At 46.1% G+C, this 19,192-nt stretch overlaps 1 protein-coding gene across 1 annotated transcript in view; it reads right to left on the minus strand.

The window, feature by feature from the left end:
• snapc2 (small nuclear RNA activating complex, polypeptide 2) overlaps positions 1 to 19,192 on the minus strand; it is a 39,775-nt gene that overhangs the window by 5,138 nt on the left and 15,445 nt on the right. Inside the window, exons 2-4 of the mRNA XM_048620197.1 lie at positions 18,916 to 19,138; positions 18,387 to 18,506; positions 296 to 364 (exon numbers count right to left, since the gene is read on the minus strand). Of these exons, the coding sequence (XP_048476154.1) occupies positions 296 to 364; positions 18,387 to 18,506; positions 18,916 to 19,122 (396 nt within the window). The 5' untranslated portion in view covers positions 19,123 to 19,138. The remainder of the gene's footprint in view (positions 1 to 295; positions 365 to 18,386; positions 18,507 to 18,915; positions 19,139 to 19,192) is intronic.

The raw sequence follows: 19,192 nt of genomic DNA on the forward strand, positions 1-19,192 counted from the left end.
TCCTCCTCCTTTCACGCCCCCATGATTCATTCTCCCCCTCACTCCCTGTGATAGCTTCCTCATCTCACACTTCTCCGATTCCCTCATCCCCTCACTCCCTTTCTCCCAACCCTCAATCTCTTTTCATTCTCCCACACTCCCTCTGACATTTCCCCCACACTCCACTCCCTCTGTAAATCCATCCTGTTCCCCCAGCACTCCCCTTCCATTTTCCCTCCTGTCAGATACCCCACCTCCCCCCTTCCACTCTCCCCCCAACAGCAAGCGGTGTGCACGACCCTCCAGTGCCATCTACCTGTGAGAATGCCGCTGAAATCACTTTGCCCAATTCCCCCGTCATTTCCTCAGCGAGCTCCGTCCAGATCTGCAACAGATGCAAACAACAGCACCCTTCATGTGAATCGTGGCTGATTGCTGACTTATATCGAACTCGGACAACTTAAGAATCTTCACTATCTGCAAGAGTATCACAACTTAACCTTCAAAGAAATACCATTTTGATTTTGTGCAATGTGTCTGAACAACTTCACCCTCGTGGTCACTGTATCATTTCTGTGAATCTCCACTTTTCTTCAAATCCAGTGTATACTTCCTAAAGTTTTGCTCAGAATGTGAAGATACTACAGGCTGACACAAACTGGAGCTTAATGCAAGCTTGAATTTAACATTCATCCCTTCAAAGCCCAAACTTCTCAACTGCTTACACAACAACACTGGCAAAACCCAGCATGCTCAGGAGATTGCCAATCAATCAGTCATTACTTCTACTTATCGATGGAATCTCGATGGCTCCTCCCAGGTTTATTTTTGCTTCTCCGTTATGTTAATTCTCACGCTTTGTGGTGAAGGGCAAGAACATTACAGGCAATCAGGAAAACTTGTTGAATGTTACGATTTATTATGATAGGAACTGAATGCCACAGTAGGGAGACTATGCCTCAGTGATACAGGGCAATTGTGAGATTGCTTCTGGAGTACTGTGTACAGTACTGGGTCACTATAACTTACAGGAGGATGGTAATGCATTGGCAGCAGTTCAGAGAAGGTTTACTGAAGTAATACATGGAATAAGCAGATTGCCTTATGAGAAAAGGTTAGACAGGGGAGATTACCAGCCCAGACCATCACACAAACTAACCTCCCATCCATGGACTCCATCTACACTTTCATTGCCACGGAAAAGCTACCGACAACAAAGACTCCTCCCACACCAGTAAAGCTCTCTTCCAATCTCTTCCGTCAGACAGAAAATAAAGAAACTTGAACATACAAGGTTTAAGAACAGCTTCTTCCCTGCTGTTATTACACTGCCTCTCTAACTTCAAATAATGTTGATCTTGTTTTGTACACCTCCCATGCAGTGTAACCTGTACGCCTCGCTCTGTCTAAGCATCCTGTGATCTGTATGTCTTTATTTGCTATGATCTGCCCGTACTGCTCACAAAACAAAAAGCTTTTCACTGTACTTAGGTACATGTGACTACAGTAAATCTAGTCAAGTTAAAGGTGACTGAATTGAAACAAGAGGGGCCTTGACTTGACAAGTTCTTCAACTGGGGCTGAGCAGGAAACAGGGTAGGCAGGAATGTGAATGAGGGCAGAGATGAAAGGGGGCCACTGCGAGGATAAGGAAGAGGAGGGCACTGTATGAGAGAGAATAGTTGGCTATGAAGACGATAAATAATTTCAAACCTGGTAGCAAAGGAACATTCAATTAGCCTTTAAGGAAAATAATCTGATTCGAATCAACTAAGAATCTTCGAAATCTTTGAAAAAGCTGCTACAAAGTCACCTGACTATGCAGCTTTAGGTGCGTGGCAGAGACACATAGACTCTTAAAATACATGAATTTGCAAAGAGACGAAGGAGGTGTGAGAATTCCAGCTTCAGAGAGAAACAGCAGGCAGGAGAAAGAACCTGAAAGGGCTTCTGCATAATCAGCTTTGCTCAGGGATTCCTCAAAATTAACAATGCCATTTTGAGCTTTGAATGATATATATTTTTATTAAAAGCTGGCTAACAGCTAGTGTGCAAAACTCCAAGAGGGTAGCTTTGAGGAGCATCCTCCAAGGGAGGGCAAAAAGGTCACACACACAGTTCTGTTGTAGAACTAAGTACTGAAAACACAGAATGAATGAAGATGAAAGAACCTTCTCCTGCCCAAAAATCTGCTGCCTTGCAGATTCACGTGTAGAACAAAACACCACTTATCTAACAACAGATACGATCTAAGCTGCTAAATCGGACTTGGTGTGTTAACCTCTTTGTTCCAGGAACCAGTGGTCTTGTTCTTTCCTCTTCCGAGTACTTGTTTCAAACTCAGTAAGTATCTGTTCATAACTCTGCTTCTTTATCCCTAAGGAACCTACAACTTGTTTGAATAAAGCTTTCCTATTTTAACTGGTGTCATTCAGAGTTAAAAAAAAAGCTACACAGTTCACTGATCAGATTTTTACTCATTCACGGGATGTGGGCGTCGCTTTTAGGCAGCATTTACTGCCCATCCCTATTCGCCAGAGGGCAGCTGAGAGTCAACCACATTGCTGTGGGTCTGGAGTCGCATGTGGTGGACATGCTGGTGATGTGAAGGCATTGTAGAAATGAACCTAAAATTTGCTGGATTAGACAAAATGAAATTAAGGGAGAATGAAATGAGGACAAATTGAGCACAAGAATCAGGATATCATGTTGCCGCTTAACAGAAACATAGAAGACAGGAGCAGGAGACCACCATTCGCCTCTTCAAGCCTGCTCTGCCATTCTTCACGATCATGGCTGATCGTCCAACTCAATAGCCTAATCCTGCTTTCTCCCCATAACCTTTGATCCCTTTCACTCCAAGAGCTATATCTAAATACACTCTTAAATATATTCAATGTTTTGGCATCAACAACTTCCTGTGATAATGAATTCCACAGGCTCACCATTCTTTGGGTGAAGAAATGTCTTCTCATCTCCGTCCTAAATGGTCTACCCCAAATCCTCATACTGTGACCCCTGGTCCCGGACACACCCACCATTGGGAACATCCTCCCTGCATCTACCCTGTCCAGTCCTGTTAGATTTTTATAACCCTCTATGAGACATCCTCTCATTTGTCTGAACTCCAGCGAAAACAATCCTAACCTAATCAATCTCTTCTCATATGTAAGACCCGCCATCCCCGGAATCAGCCTGGTAAACCTTCGCTGCACTCCCTCGAGAGCAAAAGCATCCTTCCTCAGAAAAGGAGACCAAAACTGCACACAACATTCAAGATGTGGTCTCACTAAGGCCCTGTATAACTGCAACAACACATCCCCGCTCCTATATTCGAAACCTCTCGCAATGAAGGCCAACATACCATTTGCGTTCTTTACCACCTGCTGCATCTGCATGCTTACCTTCAGCAACTGCTGCACAAGGACACCCAGGTCCCACTGCACACTCCCCTCTCTCAATTTACAGCCATTCAGGTAGTAATCTGCCTTCTTGTTTTTGCTTCCAAAGTGAATAACCTCACATTTATCCAAACTATACTGCATCTACCATTGAATTTCCCACTCACCCAACCTATCCAGATCATGGTGAAGGATCTCTGCATCCTCGTCACAGTTCACCCTCCCACCCAACTTGATATCATCTGCAAACTTTGAGATATTACATTTTGTTCACTGATCAAAATCATTAATATATGTTGTGAATAGCTGGGGTCCCAGCACCAATCCCTGTGGCACCATACTGTTATTGCCTGCCAATCTGTAAAGGACCCATTAATTCCTACTTTTTGTTTCATCTGTCAACCAGTTTCCTATCCATCTCAATACGATAAGACTTTGGTGTTCAATTCTGGTTGTCACATTACAAGAAGAATGCGGCGGCTTTGGAGAGGGTGCAGAAGAGGTTTACCAGAATGCTGCCTGGATTAGAGGGCATAAGCTATAAGGAGAGGCTGGACAGACTAAGGTTGTTTTCTCTGGAGCAGTGGAGGCTGAAGGGAAACTTGATAGAAGTTTTTAAAGTTATGAGATGCACAGATAGGGTTGACAGTCAGAATTTTTTTCCCTAGATTTCAAATCTCTGATACTAGGGGGCATGCATTTAGGGCAAGAGGGGGAAAGTTCAAAGGAGATGTGAGGGGGGGGGTTTTTTTTTTTTTTTTTTAAAAAACACAGAGAGTGGTAGGCGTCTGGAACACACTGCCAGGGAATGGTGGTGGAGGCAGATACGATAGGAGCATTTAAGGGACATTTAGATAAGCGCATGAAAATGCAAGGAATGGAGGGATACAGACCAATGGCAGGCAGAAGGGATTAGTTTAATTTGGCATCATGCTTGGTACAACTTTGTGGGCCAAAGGGCCCGTTCCTGTGCTGTACTGTTCCAAGTCCTAGAAGACATGAAACTTGGTGATGGGCTGATGAACTGAACAAGGGAGGGAGGATGGGGCAAGGTGGTCAGGGGCGTGAGAGAACCAGGGGGTGGAACAGAACAGGCGGGGGGACGGGACGGTGTAAAGAGAGAAAGGTGGGGGGGGGGAAAACGTGGGGGGACAGAGAAGTGGGGAGGACTGGGGAGAGATATTCAGGCAGTCAATCATGCCCCATTCTCTGTCTGTTGCAAGCTGCTGAGTCCCCCCGCCCCTCTGTCCATTCTCTTCTGATTTTCCCCTCCCCAATCTGCATCCATTCTCCTCCCCATGCCCTTTCCAACAACCATTTCATGTTCACACCTGTTCTGTTCACACACACAACACGGACCTTTGCACATCACAGAACATACTGGGCCCGGAGGTGCATGTGTGCATTCCGTGTGAATGTGTGTGCACAGTCACCTCAAAGTTTCACTGTCACCAAACAGTGCTTTGTTTATAACATACGCAGTCAATCAGATGTGATCATGTGGACAATTTATCTGCTGAAATTTGCAATGAACGTGTAACAGAGCTCAGTATCATACAACTGACTGGATGACATAAAAGTGATGACAAGTTACATTTTTGTTAAGACAAGATATGAATGTTTTTCCAAGTAGAGACAGCAAGTCTTAATGGGTTAATTAATCAAACTGACATGGAAAACATGGCGGTCATTTGAGGAGACTGGAACATGTCAAGACTGTGAATGTGCAGCATCCTGATATAGAGAAGCAGTTGGCTCGCAGTAAGAATTTAGCAAGCTCCGGGAAAGGAGTTGTTTGATCAATGATGAGAAGTTGAGACAGAGCAGGCTGATCACCTGATGATCTTCGGTCAAGAGTCAGAGTTGTACAGCATGGAAACGGACCCTTTGGTCCAAGTCTTCCACACTGACCAGATATCGAGTCCCATTTGGCCCAATATCCTTCTAAACCCTTCCTATTCATGTACCCATCCAGATACCCTTCAAATGTACCAGCCTCCGGCAGCTCATTCCACACACACACACCACCCTCTGTGTGAAAATGTTGCCCCTTAGGTCCCTTTTATACTTTGCTCTCAAACCTTAAATCTATGTCCACTAGTTTTGGACTCTCCTACCCTGGGAAAAAACCTATCCATGCCCCTCATGATTTTATAAATCTCTATAAGGTCAGCCCTCAGCGTCCGATGCTCCAGGGAAAATAGCCCCAGCCTATTAAACCTCTCCCTGCAGCTTAAACCCTCCAGCCCTGGCAACATCCTTGTGAATCTTTTCTGAACCCTTTCAAATTTAACAACATCTTTCCTATAGCAGGGAGACCAGAACTGAACGCAGTATTCTGAAAGTGGTCTAACCAATGTTCTGTACAGCCACAACATGACCTCCCAACTCCTACACTCAATGCACTGACTTGAAATTGTAAGCGTTGCATAGTTAAGAATGTTGCAGAATTTTTTGTGGTACTTTGGATGTATTCCACTACCTCAGGTTATTGGTATCCAGAATAAACTTGATGGACCAGGAATAGTAGGAATAAAAGCCTACAGCTTATTGGTGAGGCTGCCAGGAGGGGTGAATATAAGGAAATAACTAGGCCAGGTAATGGAAGGAACATTTGAAGTTTACATGGCAAAGAAGGTTCCTTTAAACAATAGGTGGGTCCATACTATTTTGAGCAGTGGGGACCCAGACCAGGAAGCCAAAGAGTGGACTCACGGGTCTACTTGTAAGGCTTGAATGAAAAAGGCCATTTGGTTAATGGCATTGTAAGAAAATAATTCACAATAGAAGGTACAGGAATTGAACCAAAAATTAGGAGAGGAAGGCAGGAGAAGTTGTCAAGACAACTTGAGGAGGACACGTCAGCAGGGACAAATACAGGAATCAAACAAATAGGGAGTCAGAAAGGGGGATGCGGTGCAGCCAAGTACAACTTGTTGAAAGTCAGTGTGTCAATAATTATCAGCAGTGTGACAGGCTGAGCGAAAAGGAAATTAAACAGTGCTGCACAGCTGAGGAAGCAAACAGCAGTGTGCAGACCTGACAATAGCTCAGCGCCTGAGCAAAGAAACAGGCAGAGAATTGTGTCTCACATCAAGATAAAATGGACAGGCTATGGGAGGTCAAAGGTGAGGGAGATACTAGTGATTGCGAGTCAGAGGATGAAGTTGTTGACTTGCTCGTCGAGCTGGCTTATTTTTGTTCAGATGTTTCATCACCATGCTAGGTAACATCCCAGGACCACTAGGAATCATGGTAGTACACAACACTCACAAGGATTAATGAGCCCATTCCCACAACATGCAGAACCAACGTAGTTTACAAAGACTGCCACAAACATTACATCGGACAGACAGGAAGGAAACTAGCCATCAGAATACATGAACATCAGCTAGCAGCAAAACGGCAGGACGAAATTTCCCTATTATCGGTACATTCAGACAATGAAGGCCATCAGTTTAACTGGGACAAGGTAACCATAGTAGCCCAAGCCAAACATAGACACACACGAGAATGCCGAGGCATGATTCTCAAGCCAAAATGCAATCAACAAACAGAGAGAATTGGACCCCATATACAAACCCATACAGAACAAAACCAGAAATGGCACAACTCACCATAAGTATAAATTCCAAGCGGAGTAGAACAACATCGCTTCATCAGAGGCCTCACTGATGATGTTACCTAACATGGTGACAAAACGTCTGAACGAACACAAGCCAGCTCGGTGAGCAAGTCAACAACCTCACCCACAACCCGAGCTACAGATTTTGCTGAAAGCTTTGTTCAGTCGAGTGGACAGTCCCCCCCTACTTCAGACTTCCTGTAAAAATCCCCTCATGACCCCTAAGGTACACAGTTGACATAAGCTGGGTGTGAAAGAGGCAGCACGGGAGATGGATGGCAAATACGTGGTACCATACTCCCCCAGACCAATTAAGGGAAATGGCTGTAAAACGTGCTAAATTAGGCTTTGAGAAGGATTTCTGTGAGTTGGATCATACCTTCCATAATTTGGATTGGGAGCCTGAGGGTAGAATGGAAAGCATTGTTACTGACCTTATCCAGTTACGTGCTTGTTGCCCTCTCCACTATACCTGAACGGGGAACAGGAGAATACCCTGCTCTTTAAAATGATGTGTTAGTTGCCATGGGTGGTACTCAGGGGACAAACAGATCAAAGACCTGAGCTAATCTCTGACAAGGGCCTAAACAAGAGCCTGAGCCTTGTACACAGATCAACTGTGGACTCTGTATATATAACACAGCCGTTCCTGTGGTTCAGAGGCCACCTTAACTTCCTGGTCAAGGACTCTGATAGGCTAATCCTTCCCACATTCAGGCAACGTTTGGAGGAATTCCACCCTGCAGCCACGGATAATATGGAAGCTGCAAAGTTGAGGAAAATGATCTTTTGTTTCAAAGAGACAACTGGATACGAAGGTGGGGCCAGAACAGAAGCCTACGGGAAAGGTGTATGCAGTGAAAAGCTCTATGCTGAAGCCATGGGGGGCAAGGAACACATTTAGTGGTTGTACATTGTTCCACTGAAATCATGGGAATCTCCCCTCTCCAGTGGGCAACCAGACTAGCTGGAGATGTTCACTGGTGATGATTTCAAACCTCTGAGTCTCAGTGGATTTTAACAAAACAGGGAGAGTGAACTAAATGAGTGTTACAGCCAGTTGGCTCAGTGCTAACGGTGTAAAGGGGCATTACGGCCAGTTAGCTCACTGCTAATGGTATAAAGGAGCATTACAGCTAATTGGCTCATTGCTAACGGTGTAAAGGAGTGTTACAGCTAACTGGCTCACTGCTAACTGTGTGGCAGTGCGTACGATCAATGACTGTCTCCTGTGGGGGAAATGGTGGAAGAACTAGGGATTGTGGCCATTCCCTGCCTTGTGGATGAAACCACCTGATTTGCAAGAACTCTTAGCCAAGGTCCCAATGCAATGGCAGACACAAATTGAGGAAAATGAAGAGGATTTCCGACAGGGGGTGACGTACGGAAGCCCAGGTGCGGGACATTGAGGAAGTGAGGGAATTAGGAACGGTTTGGGCTGGTGGCCGGGGAATGTGGTGGCACGTGGATGCCCTTGTGAACGGAAGTTTGGGCTGTCGGCAGAGTAACCCAGGACGGGAAGGTTGAATTGGGGGTTAACGGAGGGGTAGAGGGGCCATGGTGATCTATACAGATCAACTTTATCTGCCAACAACTAAGAAAGGGAACACTCATTGCTTGGTCAGGCACAGTTAGTGGGGGCTTTCTCCTGTAGGTCAGCCATAGCTGTGTGGACAGCAAGAACCCTCATAAAGGAAGTGTTTGATACTGGATATGTGGAATCAGATCAGAATAGTCACTTTACGAGACTGGTGAAGCAACCCACCTTGAGATTGCTGGTGATACAGTGCCCCACGGTCTTTAGGAATAGTGGAAGACATGGGAACAGGATTGCTAAAATGGTTCTGCATAAAGAATACCTCAGAAACGACAAAAATCTAAAGGGAGGGGAGTACACTCCCCACAATCTAGCATCAAGGCAGGCTCACGGGACACTGTCAGTCCAGCAAGGTAAACAAACATCAATTCAATCGCAATCTGTGGGAATGGTCACAGCAATTCGACAGGCAAGCTGCCTGTGACACTGCGAAGAGGTACCAGCAAAGTAAATTATCACAGATGCCAAACAAAATACACAGGAGTCGGGTCCCAACCCGAAACGTCAGCTTTCCTGCTCCTCTGAAGCTGCCTGGCCTGCTGTGTTCCTCCAGCTCCGCACAGGAGTGGGATACTGGGGATCACGAGATGATATGGGACCACGGTGGGAGTGTTTGAGCCCTTGGATACGGGGCAAGGCTGGTCTCCCACAGCCTATGCCGTCCAACTGCCAAAGAATGCCACATGGGTCCATATTAACCAAGCAAAGAGGATGCCTGCACTGCACTCAGAGCACAGGACGAGGGGGGCTGGCTGCAGGCTCCTAAAGGAAGCTGACTCTCCCATAAGCTCAGTGATTTGGGCCAAGGAGGATGAACCCCTCCAACCCTCCCAAAAGACAGGAGGGGGACAGGTAAACCCCAACTATACTTCTACCCAAAGCAGTGTCCAGAAATGGAGACCACCTCTGAAATCATGGACCCTGCTCACCCAAAATTTTATTCTTAACTGTAACAGCGAGGCTCATGCTACGAGGCCTTTAGACGGTGTCAGCGTTTCTTTGTACGAGCATGAAGTGACCCACAGATTCCTTCTGCACAGCATGTAGAATGACCGGGGCAGCAAGGTGGCACACTGGTTGGCCCTGCAGCCACCTGCACCGGGGACCAAGGTTCAGTTCCAGCCTTGGGTGACGGTTCTGTGTGGAGTCTGCATCTTCTCCTTGTGTCTGCATGGGTTTCCTCCCACAGTCCAAAGATGTACAGGTTAGGGTGGATTGGTCATGCTAACGTGCCCCATAGTGTTCAGGGATGTGCAGGCGAGGTGGATTAGCCATGGGAAATGCGGGGGAATGGGTGGGTCTGAGTGGGATGCTCTCCAGACAGGCAGTGCAGACCTAGTGGGGCAAAAGGCTTCTACCTGCACTGTATGATTTCAAGTCCTACCAGACTGTGGCCATAAACACGGTTACTGCTGTGGCGAGGATGAATCTGGCTGAAGAGGAGGATTCGGCCAGAGTTTGAATTTCCCAATGAGTGTGTCAGAATGATCGGATTTGCATTAACTCAAAGGGAACGGCTCATGTCCAGTGCCAGACTGAACAGACAGTGGAACTCAGACTCCCAAAATTCAAAGTGTACGCCCAATGTTTTGATCGCTGCCAAGGTGGAATTGGAGGTCAACAGTTGTCACGTAGCTTCAAGACAAAAAAAAACGCAGACACAGTACCAAGGGGACCAAGGCTAAGTGCCATGCACAGGTTTGGCATTATTCTGGAATCTGAACGGTTACTGTTTATTGGGATCCACCATAGCTTACCCCGGGTTACACTGATCCATCGTGATGGTCAGTGAACGAGGCTGTAGACTTGCTCACCGTGTCTCTGTTTGGCTTGTGCGATTATGGAGGTGTTGTCCCAGTCGAATTCGTGTCCCTCTTTGTCTGTGCGTAGCTACCAAGAGACACAACTAATTCTCGCTTGTCTCACTACGCGTGGACAAAGAGGGACACGAATTCGAATGGGACAACATGTCCATAATCGCATAAGCCAAACAGAGACATGCCAGGGAATTCCTGGAGGCCTGGTATTCCAACCAGAACTCCATCAACAAACACATTGAATTAGACACTGGGTACAAACCACTGAGAAACAGAACTGGAAGTAATACCAACTATCCCAAACAAACCAAGGCATATAAATAACAGGCAGGGCAGAAATCCAACTCTTCACTGGAGGCGCACTGACCATGTTACCTAGCAGGGCGACGAAACGTTTGCAATCAAACCCACCAGCTCGGCGAGCAAGTCTACAACTTCATCCACAACCTGGTCAGTGACTCAGCTTGATGTACAGAACAGATGCCTGGGCTGCAAAATAGTCCGATTTTAGTGAGAAGTTTTATATGACAATGAACACCATTATTTGGCACCTGTCTTCTTGAACGTCTCAGAAACCCAACAACTGACCAAACTGCTCTTATTGGGAACAGCTGGAATAATTAGTCAGGTTAGAAATTCAGGTTGGGGATTACAGGCTGCGATTTGGTCTGGGGAATCCGCATTGAGGACAAATCAAGGGAAGGAAATGATAGCGACAAAAAAGTAGGGGATTGATTAATGATCTGATGACTGTGTTTGATACAGGAGTAAGAGTGGTTAACTCTAGACCAAAAGGTCAGGATATTCCCGGCCCTGTTAAAGCAAGTCTTGAAGTCAAGGCTAACAGATCCAGACAAAGGGATGGCGGAACTCCCAGGATCTAGTTGGAGAGGTCCAGATGTTGATCCCTACCCTGGAACTGTATGCAATAGCTTCATTGTGAGGAGTTCCCTTCTGGATTACCATTGACCAGCTCAAGAACTCAACATCTGGATCAATGAATTTGGCTGGCTGTCAACCCAGTGGTTTAGCGTATTGTGTATTTGCTCAAGGGTAATTGTGTGGTTAGATATTGAATGTTGTTACGAGCAGTGCTAACCACTCCCATTATTACAAGGAAAGAGAAACCTCAAAGAATCCCAAGTAGAAAATATTGAAGTTAGGATGGGAGATGTTATACAATTGTACAACAATATTCACTCCACGGTTTACAGTCAGGTATGTGATTTCAGAGTACACCCTGATAGGCTGTAGAATGGGGAAAGTAGCTGTTGTTTGCCCCCACCCCATCTACAATGCAGAGGAAGCTTTGTCTGGTTTTTAATGCTAGTGTTAATCCTACCATGCAAGTAACCTCAGCGGAGTATCCAATGGGCATTAGTGAGAAGTGACCGCACTGGATTCTGGGAGAAGTCGAGAGAAGCAGGAAAAGGCGTGGGAAGAAAAGCCAGGCCTAACATGCGAGCTGCACAGAGTGAAGCTAACTGTGGGAGTTTGGGGGAAGCAGGGGAGGAGTGGAGCCGGGAGATCGAGACCCAGAAAAAGAGTGTGAAGGAGCCGGGAGGAGCAGCAGTCAGAGGAGGAGGGAACTACTGCAGCTGAAGACATGAGGCCAAGGGAAAAGTAGAAGGAAACTGAAACATGGTGTCACAGCCCCCAGTTAAGCAAGTGGCTGGTGACTGATATGTAGTTTCTCTTTTATTTTCTCTTTGCTTTGTTGTTGTTAAGTCAACTTAAGGATTAAGGCATGGAAGGAGATTCCAGATCTGGGCCATGCTTCTCCTGTGCGATGTGGGAATTCAAGGACCCTTACAACGTCCCTTACTCTTCCGTGTGCAGCAAGTGTCCCCAGCTGCAGCTCCTGTCTGACTGCTCGACAGCTCTGGAGCTGCGGCTGGATTCACTTTGCAGCATCTGCAAGGCTGAGGGAATCGCGGATAGCACGTTCAGTAAGTTGGTCACACCGCAGATAAAAATTACTGAGGAAGACAGGGAATCGGTGACCAACAGACAGAGGAAGAGCAGGAAGGCAGCGCAGGGGTCCTCTGTGGTCATCTCCCTCCAAAACAGATACACCATTCTGCTTCCTGCTGGGGGAGATGGCAGCAGCTCAGTGTGTGGCACTGTGGCTAGCTCTGCTGCCCACGGAGGCAGGAAAAAGAGTGGCAGAGCTATAGTGATAGGGGATTCAATTGTAAGGGGAATAGATTGGCGTTTCTGCAGCCGCAAACGAGAGTCCAGGAGTGTATGCTGGCTCCCTGGTGCAAGGGTCAAGGATGTCTTAGAGTGGCTGCAGGACAGTCTCTGGGTTTCGGGGGTGTGGAGGGGGGGACAGCCAGCTATCACTGTGCTTACAGGCACCAACAATACAGGTGAAAACGACAGGATGAGGTCCTACAAGCTGAATTTAGGGAGTTAAGAGTTAAACTAATAAGTAAGAACTCAAAGGTAGTCATCTTGGGATCGCTGCCAGTACCACGTGCTAGTCAGAGTTGGAGTGACAGGATAGCTAAGATGAATGCATTGCTTGAGGGATGGTGTAAGAGGGAGGGATTCAAATTCCTGGGACATCGGAACTCGTTCTGGGGGAGGTGGGACCAGTACAAACCTAACAGTCTGCACCCGGGCACGACTGGAAGTGTTTGCTAATGCTGTTGGGGAGGGTTTAAAACTGATACAGCAGGGGGATGGGAACCAATGCAGGAAGTCAGAGGGAAGTAAAGTGGAGACAGAAACAAATGACAGTAAAGGGAAAAGTGAAAGTGGAAGGCAGAGAAACCAAAGACAAAAACCACAAATAATTCGAAAAGGACAATAAATATTAAAAAAAAATGAGCCTGAAGGCTTTGTGTCTCAATATGGGGAGCATTTGTAACAAGGCGGATGAATTAACAGGTATCAATGGATATGATATAACTGGGATCACAGAGACCTGGCTCCAGGGTGACCAAGGATGGGAACTGAACATCCAGGGGTATTCAATTTTCAGGAAAGATAGATGGAAAGCAAAGGGAGGTGGGGTAACATTGCCGGTTAAGGACGAGATTAACACAACAGCAAGAAAGGACATTAGCCTGGACAATGTGGAATCCATAGGGGTGGAGCTGCAGAACACCAAAGGAAAAAACCGTTAGTGGGAATTGTGTACAGATCACCAAATAGTAGCTGTAATGTTGGGGATGGCATGAAACAGGAAATTAGAGATGCCTGCAGTAAACGTACTGCAGTTCTTACGGGTGACTTCAATCTGCATATTGACTGAACTAACCAATGCAAGCAATGCGATGGAAGAGGATTTCCAGGAAACATACGAGGGATGGTTTCCTCGACCAATATGTCAAGGAACCAAGTAAAAAGTAGGCCATCCTAGACTGGGTATTGTGTAGTGAGAGAAGGTTAATTAGCAACACTGTGGTGCGAGATCCTTGGGGATGAGTGACCATAATATGGTAGAATTCTTCGTTAAGATGGAGAGTGACAATTAAATCTGAAACTAGAGTCCTAAACTTATAAAAAGCTAACTTTGATGGTATGAGACATGGATTGGCTAGGGTAAGCTGGCCAAGGGTATTTAAGGGGTTGACCACGGATAGGCAACAGCAGATATTTAAAGAACACATGGATGAACTTCAACAATTGTACATCCCTGTCTGGCATAAAAGAAAAACAGGGAAGGTGGCTGAACCATGGCTAGCAAGGGAAATCGGAAATAGTGTTAAAGCTAAAGAGGAGATGCATGAATTGGCCAGAAAAAGCAGCAAACCTGAAGGCTGGGAGAAATTTAAAAGTCAGCAGAGGAGGAGAAGGGTTTAATTTGGAAAGGGAAAATAGAATGAGAGTAAGCTTGCAGAAAGCATAAAAACTGACTGCAAAAGCTTCTATAGGTATTTGAAAAGAAAAGGACTGGTGAAAATAAATGTAGGTCCCCTACAGGTGAATTCATAATGGACAACAAAGAGATAGCAGATCAGTCGAGCAAACATTTTGGATCGGTCTTTGCTAAGGAGGACACAAATAGCCTTCAGGAAATGCCAGGAGACTGAAGGAAATCCTTATTCGTCAGGAAATGGTATTGGGGAAATTGATGGAATTAAAACCCAATACGTTCCACACTCTGATGCTGTGCATCCCTGGGTACTAAAGGAGGTGGCCCGAGAAATAATGGACACATTGGTGATCATTTTCCAGCATTCTATAGAGTCCGTAAGATTTTCAACGGACTGGAGGGTAACTAAGGTAACCCTACCTTTTAAAAAAGGATGCAGAGAGAAAACAGGGAATTATGGGCTGGTTCGCCTGACATCAGTGGTGGGAAAAGTGCTGGAGTCAATTATTAAGAATGTAAGAACCGTGCATTTGGAACATGGTGACAGAATCGGTCCTAGTCAGCATGGATTCACTAAAGGGAAATCATGCTTGACAAATCTTCTGGAATTTTTTCCAGGATGTGACCAGAAGAGTGGACAAGGGTGAATCAGTAGATGTTGTGTATCTGGACTTTCAAAGGGCTTTTGACAAGGTTCCACACAAGAAATTAGTAAATAAAATTAAAGCTCATGGTATTTGGGGTAATGTATGGACATGGATAGAGAACTGGTTGGCAGACAGGAAGCAGAGAGTTGGAATAAGCGGGTCCTTTTCGGAGTGGCAGACAGTGACGAGTGGGGTGCCGCAGTGCCGAGACACCAGCTGTTCACAATATACATTAACAATTTAGATGAAGGAATTGAATGCAATATCTCCAAATGTGCAGATGACACTAAGCTGGGTGGCAGTGTGTGCTGTGAGGAGGATGCTAAAAGGCTGCAGGGTAACTTAGATAGGCAGGCTGAGGGGGCAAATACTTGGCAAATGCAATATAATGTGCATAAACGGGAGGTTATCCACATTGGTCACAAAAACAGGAAGGCAAATTATCATCTGAATGGTGGTAGTTTAGGAAAAGGTGAGGTGCAACGAGACCTGGGTGTCATAGTGGAACAGTCGCTGAAGGTTGGCGTACAGGTGCAGCAGGCGGTGAGGAAAGCTAACAGCACATTAGCCTTCATAGCGAAAGAATTTGAGTATCAGAATAAGGATGTCTTGCTGCAATTATACAGGGCCTTGGTGAGACTACACCTTGAGTATTGTGTGTAGTTTTGGTCTCCTAGTCTGAGGAAGGACATTCTTGCTATTGAGGGAGGCCAACGAAGGTTCGCCAGACTGATTCCCGGGATGGCAGGACTGATGTATGAAGAAAGACTGGATCGACTGGGCTTTTACTTATTGGAAATTAGCAGAATGAGGGGGGAAATCAGAAACATATAAAATCCTGATGGGACTGGACAGGCTAGATGTAGAAAGAATGTTCCCAATGTTGGGGAAGTCCAGAAAAAACAGTCTAAGGGGGAAGCCATTCAGGACTGAGAGGAGGAAGAATTTCTTCACTCAGAGTTGTGAACCTGTGGAATTCTCTCCCACACAAAGTTGCTGGGGCCAGTTCACTAGATACATTCAAGGGGGAGCTGGGTGTGGCCCTTGCAGCTAAAGGGATTAAGGGGTACGGAGAGAAAACAGGAATGGGATACGGAAACTGCATGATCAACCATGATCATATTGAGTGATGGTGCAGGCTCAAAGGGCCAAATGGCCTACTCCTGCTCCTATTTTCTATGTTTTTACACGGGAGTGACTCAAGTGGAATACATGGGAAGAGGAGTGTATTGGGTAATAACCATAGGAGTATTGGATCCTACGTGGAGACCCCCTGTGCCCCATCCAGAACTGCAATGTTTGTTTCAGTTCTACCCTTCTCATGTGGAATTAGTAGATATCCAGAGGCAAAAGTACAGGCACATGCAATCTTTCACCGATACATGAATCATTTTTCTTTTCCTGTACCACGTCTACTCAAACATCTAACCAGGGAAATGCAATTTTGAGATAGGTATGGAAGATATGGCACAACCTGCAGCTAACCAAGTGAGCAGGTGCAGTGGGGGGCTCGAAGAGATTAAGGAGACCAATTGGCAGGATGATTAAGGGTTGAATGTACAGCTGCACCCCGGGGTCTATATGGTGTGCCAAGAGTTGGTGGTAATCTAACGTGTCGCCCAACTATTATGGGTAGTTCTGCTGTGGTGTACCCGATGTGCCTTAAGGTGGAAATGATGGCAGGACAAAGGTTCTGAGGCAAAGATCGTCAAAGGGGGAACGAGAATGCTTGTGTTTCTTTCAATCTTCAATACTCAGGAAGAGAATTTAAAGGGTGAAATGTGTAAATATTAAACTGAATTTTGCTGGGTTAGCCAAAACGAAATTGAATTAGAATGAAACGAAAAGAGAGTCGGTATCGACCTGATGATTAGAAAGGTGACGATTTTTAAAAACATTTTGGTTTAGGCTGAAGGGATGGGTATTAGTTTACATCAAGTTTTATAACTCAAGTCTGTTGTTGAGCTTCAGGCTGAAGATGGCACTTATTACATGAGTATACACAGTGACCAAATTCCAAACTAACGCTGATGCATTCGCATGACAGGAATGACCTTAGGCAAGTACTCATTCACTTTGACAGCAGGAATAGAAAAAGCAGAATATTATTTCATTGGAGATAGGCTGCAGTACAAACTGATCTATTTCACACTGCATATGATTCATGAAAGGTTAACATGCAGCCACAATAGTTAGCAACTCTGAACCTCATTGGAATGTTGACCTTTATTGCTAAAGGGAGTGAAGTATAAAAATAAGTACCTCTCGCTGAAACCTTACACGCCATTGGTGAGGCAACATCAAGAGCTCACACAAGGTTTTGGTCTCCTTTTTGATAGGGATGTATCGCAAGCCAATCAGGCATGGTGCACCAGGCAGATTCCTATGATGAAACTTTGGGATAAAATTGAGACTTCTGCGCCTATACACAATGGAATTTTGAAGAACGAGAGGTGATCTTATTGAAACAGGCACGATTCTGAGAGAGATTTGACAGGAAACCTGCTTCCCTGCCGATTTCAGGTAATTTAATAACTCGTGACACAGTTACAAAGTTTCTATTTAAGACAGAGTTAAGGAGGGCTTTCTTTCTCACAGTTGATTGTGAGGGCTTGCAATTCCCTATCCCTCAGAGCAGCGGAGGCTGGGTCATTCAATATATTCAAGGCTGGGTTTGGCAATTTTTGATCACCAAGGAGTGAAGGGTTGTGGGGAGAAACAGCATTACGGAGCTGATTCCACAGTTAGATCAGCCATGACCTTACTGAATATCAGAGCAGGCTGGAGGGCCAAATGCAGCTACTTCTAATGGCCTTATTGCGATATTCTTTTTCAGATCCCAATTAAGTACTCATGACTTTTTTTGTCTCCACCTTGGCATCAGTTCAACTTTTTACACAGTATTTAGCAACACTACCAGTTTCTAGTGTCCAATAATAACAGTCCATGTCACTCGTAAGCTGGGCATATTTCTCTTAACTCGCATCTTTTTGGAATACTCAGTTGTGTCTGATAATTTCCCACACAGGCTGTTCTCTTTCTCAAGCTCTTCTCACATTCCTATGACATGTTGTCATCCTTTCCACCCTTCCCATACCTGGGATCTCTGTTGTGCTGCGCATTCCTGTGAATCCATTTATCCAAACACTGGAATCTACAGTCAATCCAATTGTTTAATTTGGCAATTAAATTCGTCACACTTCAGAAAGGTCAGTCGATCACTGCCCTTCCACAACTCTCTCTATTAACACAAGAGCCCAGCCAACGATGATCAAGAGCTGAAACATTCCATCAAATACCATCTTAACCAAATCTCACAGCAGCGTTCGTACATGGAGAGACAGCGTGCTACAGCCTTTGGTACAGTCTGCTGGCAAGGTGACATAAACTGCACTATAAACGCCCAGTCCAACGCAATGTCAGGGTGGGTGGCACAGCCCACAGTATAACTCCCTGACAGTTCATCGCAACCACTGGCTGGTTTTCAAACTGACCTGCAGCGGGGCACGGAGTTGTCGCTGACGAAGGTGTTTCTCCCGGAGGCGCTCCAGATAGTTCCGCTGAGACACACTCCGGATGGAGCTCACCTTCAAATCCTCGAGGTAAACGGCAATCTGAGGACACAGGAAACAGGGTCAGTGAACATAGAACAGTACAGCACAGTACAGGGCGACGATGTTGTGCCGAACTTCTACCCTAAACCTAAGGTCTATCTAACTCCACCCCTATCTTATACTATCATCCATATGCCTATCTAATAGCCACTTAAATGCCCCTAATGAAGCCGACTTCACTACCCTCTCCGGCAATGCATTCCACGCCCCTACCACTCTCTGAGTAAAGAACCTACCTCTGACGTCTACCAGTGTTACTGGTAAACCCAGGAGTGGGTTGGGGGGGCGAAATGGGGGGGGGGGGGGGGGGGGGGGGTGGTGGGGGGGGGTGTTTTTGCAGGGGGGTGGGGGACACCTGCACACATGGCGGCCCCAGGCCTCTTCTGTCCCCTCCTTGCTCGGTGCCCACCTGTTCACGGGTCTTCCCAGGCACCTCACTCTCAATGCTGCTCAGATCTGGCTCCCTGCTCGCACTCTGCTTCTTGAGCGCCCGCAGCAGCAGTCGCTTCTCTTGAGGGTTCCACTCCGCCACCTCGCCATCAATATCCATGGACTCGGTCTCCGATTCCACCCCGTACCGGCGCGGGGCGGCTCGCAATCTCACCGGGGGCTTCATCACCTCACAAAAGGCTCTGCATGGAGGGAGGGAGGGAGAGAGAAAGAAAAGGAAAGAGGGAGGGAGGGAG

This window comes from Rhincodon typus, chromosome 45, assembly GCF_021869965.1.
Source record: "Rhincodon typus isolate 14 chromosome 45, sRhiTyp1.1, whole genome shotgun sequence".
NCBI classification, from domain to species: domain Eukaryota; kingdom Metazoa; phylum Chordata; class Chondrichthyes; order Orectolobiformes; family Rhincodontidae; genus Rhincodon; species Rhincodon typus.